The 6,099-nt window shown below is 30.2% G+C and overlaps 1 protein-coding gene across 1 annotated transcript in view; it reads right to left on the bottom strand.

Annotated features, from left to right (window-relative positions):
* LOC107487381 (AT-rich interactive domain-containing protein 6) overlaps positions 1–1,407 on the bottom strand; it is a gene marked incomplete in the record, with an annotated part of 6,255 nt that extends 4,848 nt beyond the window's left edge. Inside the window, 2 exon segments of the mRNA XM_016108000.3 lie at positions 186–900; positions 1,242–1,407. Of these exon segments, the coding sequence (XP_015963486.1) occupies positions 186–848 (663 nt within the window).
* Between the last annotated feature and the right edge of the window lie 4,692 nt (positions 1,408–6,099).

The following is a 6,099-nucleotide window of genomic DNA, read 5'->3' as shown; positions in this document are numbered from 1 at the left end:
ACAGCTTGCAGCATAGAAGGCTCATCATGCCCGGATGGTATGGGTTCAACATGGTTGCAACTTTTACCATTAGCCACTTCACCATCTTCAGGCTTCACTTCTGCTGTTGTTTCAGCAACATTGGCATTATTTGTACAAACATTCACATCATCCTCTGTACCATTATTGCTCTGAGGAATTTCATTAGCTTCCTCACGATCAGTTCTATTTACATCAAGCTCTACTGTGACTGACTGAAGAGTATTTTCACTACTTTGAATATCTTGCTGTTGAATACCCTCAGGAACCACCTCTTGATCCTCACTTTTGTCCTCAAGTGGTGGCTCAGCCTTGTCCGCAGAATCTGGTGCTGACATAGCTTCAGCAGGTAGCACAGATTTAGTCTCAGAAGCTTGCTCAGACTTATCCTCAGAAGGAGGATCTGCCTCAGCTTCCGCAGGTGGTACTGCCGTAGCCTGGGCAGGTAACTTTGACTTAGCCTCAGCAGATGGCTCTGACACAGCTCTAAGAGGTTGCTCAGCCTTGACCTCAGGAGATGGCTCTGCCTTGGCCTCTGGAGGTGGTTCTGCCTTTGCCACAGGATGCAGCTCTGCCATAACCTCAGCAGGTGGCTCAGCCGTAGACTCAGCAGGTGGCTCTGTCTTAGACTCAGCAGATGCCTCCGCCTTAGACTCAACAGGCGGCTCCTTCGATATGTTTTTGACGTGATTTGGACTTTCCTCTACTGGAGCAGGAGTAGAAGAAGCATCAGGTTGAATTTGAAAATTGGCATCATCTAAGTGTTGGTTTTCTTCCATAGCCGAGGGCACACCCTGGCCAACTTCCTCATTTTCTTTCGCATCACTCATTTCCGAAATTCTAACCACGCATTAGAACAGGACAACCTCCTACACCAAACCACTACAGGAGTTCAACAGAAGAAAACAGAGATGAGGGAAAAAAAATTCATCCTTAAAACTAAACCGGATCAACACCGAGGATTTCTAAAGTTAGGAAGTTGGTATAAGGTGAGAATATGAGGGCAACTAAACCCTAACCTGACATCTATAATTTAGTCCCAAAAACCAAATCGTACCATGTGTTTGTGAAATTCACAAAGCACAAAAAGCTTTGAGTTCTTAGTCTTCTTTGCAGAGATTGAATAAATAAATCTAAATTGAACAATGAATGATAACCGTACTTTTTTAAAAAATAAAATAAAATAAAAAAAGGAAGAAACAGCAGTGCCAATTTAGCATTACCTGTATGAAATCGAAGATGAACGAGAATTTGAAAAAACCCTAATTGGTTGTGATGCTCTATGCGGGTTTACTTGCAAGAAAATTTTTACCACCACAACGTTTTCAGCTTCAAGCGGCAGATCCAGAATTTGATGCGAGCTTGATATTGGAACACGCGCCACGCGCCGCGCTAGCCACGACCACCGAAACGTCAAAAGGTCAAGAACTGCAATCTTACTCATACGACGTCGTTTGAATTGGGCCCTGACTAGTAAATCCAGTAAGAATAGGAGCCCAAAATATTTGGGCCTAAACTGATGTTCAAAATAACTAGTCCAAAACATATAGTATTCCATCATTTCCATGTTAGGTATTCTGATACTAAACCAAAGCAGAAGTGATATTTACAGATTCGAACTTGAGTATGTCAATTACAAACAACATTGGTCCACATGCTTGTGGGCTAGAGAAAAATCCCATACATGTGAATTTACCAAATTTCTCCATTTCTCTATGAAATTTGTCATTTGAAAATCAGCGGTGCTGCTCCTCTTTAATTTTTAACGTACATGAATCATTTGAGAACAATTTTTATTTTCATAATTTCAGGGTAGACCGAACATTCATTTTTCCTTATTATGCAATCACTGTATTAGCACAATATATACGCTTATTATTTTTTGTGTGGAAGAGAGGTGAGTGTATCTCACAATGATGGGAGAAGAGATGAGTTTTTCATTGTTATGGTGTGAACAAATCGGACCCTCCGATTTGTTTCATTTTTTAAATCAACAATCACAAATCGGATGGTCCGATTTGTGTTTTTGAAAATAAAAAAATTTTTAATGTTAAAATCGGACCATCCGATTTCTATTTTAAAAAATAAAAAAAAATAAAAATGCAAAACGGACCATGTGATTTGTAATTTTTTTTTTTCTATCAAACAAATCGGACCCTCCGATTTGTACTTTACTTTTTTTTTCAAACAAATCGGACCGTCCAATTTGAATAAACCACCATATAAACAAAAAAACACCTAATCTTCCCATAACAATGTATTACACATATATTTATACAATATAAAAAAAAATTAGCCCAATATATATGCCTTATGGCCCCTTCTCCATGTGCCCAATTGCTGAGGTGTGCAGCAAGGATTTTTTTTTGTTTCCCTAAATTTTCTTTACAATCTGTTTTTTAGCCATTAACACTTAACGGTCACTGTCACTGTTAGTTTATCTTCGTCAATTATAAGAACTTGTATATGTAAAGTTATATTGTTGGAAGAAAAATACTATAGAATCATCAGAATTTATTAATTTTAATTATTAGTATTTAAAAGTGTGTGTTAGAATATAAATTAAAATAATTAAATTGATGACTAAAAATGATAATAAAAAATAATAAATATAACGATTTTCGAGAAGACTGTTTAATTCTCTAAAAAGAATTAATTTAAACTCTCTAATTATTTTTGCTAGACCTACATATTTTTCTAGTAAACCAATAAATATTTTTATTACGAAAAAAATTGTAATAAGTCTATATATATATTTTTGTATACCCTTTGAGAATTTTATTTGTACAAAAAAATTTCTTTCCTCACGCGAAAGAAAAGGTCGTCAACCCCATTTGTTAGAACAATTTTCATCTACCGATCTATTAAGATGCCTCACCTGCATACATTATTGCACTTTTACTTGACATCTATCGTTAACGAGAAACGACTCGTCTCGCCGTGACTTTCTCTTCAATTCTCAAAATTTCTTTCGTTCTATTTCAATAGAGATAGACTTATGAAATTGAAGAGATTCGAATATTTTTTTTTAGAGCGTATTGATTTGATTTTATAAGCAGATATCGTGTATTATTTAAATCATTAATTTCAACTAAAAAAATAATAATTTTTTGATCCTGTAAAATTATTGAGCAAATTATACAAAATAAATCAAATTAATTTTTCGAAATCTTGGATTTTTTCTTTTCACTTTTTCTAACATTTCTCTTGTTAGAATTATTGTCTCCTATAGCACTTGCATTTAATTATTCAAAATTACAATCATATCCTTGTGATTAGTGATCAGACCGACAAAGGCCAAAAAGAAAAAGTACAATGTTGTCGGAACCCTTCAGCAAAAATTTCAAGGAGTTGAGAGTGTACTTTGCAACTGTTGACACAGTAATTATGCAAACACTTATGTTAGATGTATTTTTTGTAAAGTATTGGCAGAGAATTACTAACAAATGTTAAGTCAATTGCATAAAGAGAATAAAATACTTGGAAGTTTTTTGGAAAAAAAAAAAACGTGAAGTAATAATAGACAGGTGTTATCTGTCCTTATCAACTCTGCTTGCTACCAACCTGTCCAAAAGGGGCCCTTAGTTGTTCAAAGCAAAAGAAAAAAAAATTAGTGGTTAATTTTATGGTTATTCATGCGTTTCATGCGTTTATTTTAAAATTAGTGGTTGCATGATTGAAATAAGGTAAATGAATCATGATTAGATATGTTCAAATTTAATTCTCTATATTTATTCATATTGTAATTACAGTATTTATTCTTTGATTTTTCACTTATATTTTTTCTAAAAAAATCTTAGAATTTAATTCCAAAATAACTGACTACAAAATTAAAAGATTTGTTATCTTAACCAATCTTACATCAATTATTTTTTCACATAGTATACTTGTTATATATTTCTACTCTAGCAAACTTAGAATGACATGAACGAATATATTTATTGTGAAATGATGAAAATACGTGTGCTAATAATTTAAGGAGAATAATTATTGAACATAAATATCTAACATCATGACATCAATAATGTTTGAATGTCTGCAACTCTTTGCAAATGTCAGTCTTTAAAACCCTTCAAGGCTTGTATACGTAGCAAAGTCTCTTCTTTTATTTTTTTGAGAGGCTGAGACGACTTAAATTTTAATAACCTTTTATAAAAATATTCTATAATTAAGTAATTTATTCAATTAAATTTAATTAAGTTGTATAATTATTTTTATACATACGTTTTTTTTTCGCGTACACCATTACTGTTTGTTTTTTTTTCTTTCTATTTTGTTATCATCGTTATTATCACCACCATCACACACTAAAATTTTTTAATAATAACATATAGATATATTATTTTTGATACCGAACTTTCGGTGTCACCTTGAATAAATTTTGGTGTTATTTTTGTTTCTAGTAAAAATTTAACCTAATAAGTGTGAATACATTCATTTAACTAAATAAAATTGTAATATATATTCATTCAAATCTAATATGAGAAAAATACTCCTAAAAGAAGATGTAAGAGCAAAAGAAAGAAGAGATTTATACATTTTGTAATAAAATTTTGATGTTAAAATTATGAAATTTCGGTATTATTTTTGTTTATGGCAAGAATTCAATCCAATACGTGTAGCTCAAAAAATTTATGTGCCACGGTAAAAAGATTACAGTGTTATTGTTTGATAAATTCAGTATAATTCAAAATTTTTCATCTCCATCTTTTTCTTCGTTATCATTATCATCTTTTTTTTTTGTTTCAACTTCTCGTAATTTTTTTATTTTACTCTCATAACAAGAATAAAAACAAGAAAACAAAAGAGGAGAAAAAGAACACAAAGAAAAAGAAAAATGCAAAGAAGCGTAACGTGTTTACACGCGCTAATGATAAAGTTAGTTTTTGTTGAATTTAAACTAATTTAATTAATTTTAGTTATAAAAAAATTTTGGATGTATAGCATCATTCAACTTTTTAATGGTTATTTTTTTCTTTGTGTGATATATTGTTTTTTTTAATGGTGTAATAGATTTTTTTATGGGCATTTTAAAATTGATAGGCTAGTTTTTTTATATTTGAAAAGAATATCTTGAAAAATATTTGATGTTTATGAATTTTTTTTTGTAAATTTTGAAAGAATTATATCTACTTAAAAAAGAAAATAAGATATCTCAATGTCTTGCAGTTTGTGTAATTTTAGAAGTAAAAAATTTGTCTTTATTTTTATTCTTTAAAATTTTCTATAATCAAATATTGCACATTCTTTTATTGTATAACATAAAAATATAAATTTATTTTTATAAAATTTGTTTTATGTAAGTATCGTTTAATTATTTTTATGAACGAAGTGTATTAGTTAGATGTTTTTTAAAAAAAAAACATCTAATTATAAAAAAAGAATCTACAATTTTTTTGAAAATAAATTTAGTGTGATTTAATTTTTTTTATGTGATTTAAATATTTTTTTTATATTCTGAATTTTTTTATGAACTATAGAGTATAACTTAAAAAAGATAGAATTGGGTAAAGTTAATTACACCCCTTATTATTACCTAGCGTAATTATATTTCCATCTATATACTTTGTAATTAATAAAGGAAGAGAACATGTATACATTAACGTGGAAATCTTGGAATGGATATCTATTGAGTATGGACTATGATTAGCAAGTTGAGTGCCTAAACTAACAACGTAATCAAGTAATCATCCATTTCATCCGTTCCACAATTTAATTTTGAACAAACCCACAAGAAGCTAAATATCAGGATACTAGGATAGTAATGTTTGTGGCTATTGTTGACTATTCAATTTTGTAAATCTTCTGAATTTTAAACCTAATGTGTAACGTGTAATTGACCCTTTAATTGAAGATCTTGAATTCAAATTGTAAAATAGAAGCCAAATTAAAGGATCTCCATCAATTAAGTTGTGGCAAATTGGTTCAATGTTTTTTTTCGTAATATTTTTTAATTCGATAAGTTTGTAACACTTATTCAATCAGATAAATAAATTGGTTATTCGACCAATTTAAATGAATTAATTGATTCAATATTTAGTAATAACATTTGAATACAACATCTCCCATTAAAGATAAAGA

Source organism: Arachis duranensis, chromosome 5 (genome assembly GCF_000817695.3).
Source record: "Arachis duranensis cultivar V14167 chromosome 5, aradu.V14167.gnm2.J7QH, whole genome shotgun sequence".
Taxonomy (NCBI): Eukaryota; Viridiplantae; Streptophyta; class Magnoliopsida; order Fabales; family Fabaceae; genus Arachis; species Arachis duranensis.
This window is presented reverse-complemented; position numbering and strand designations above follow the sequence as displayed.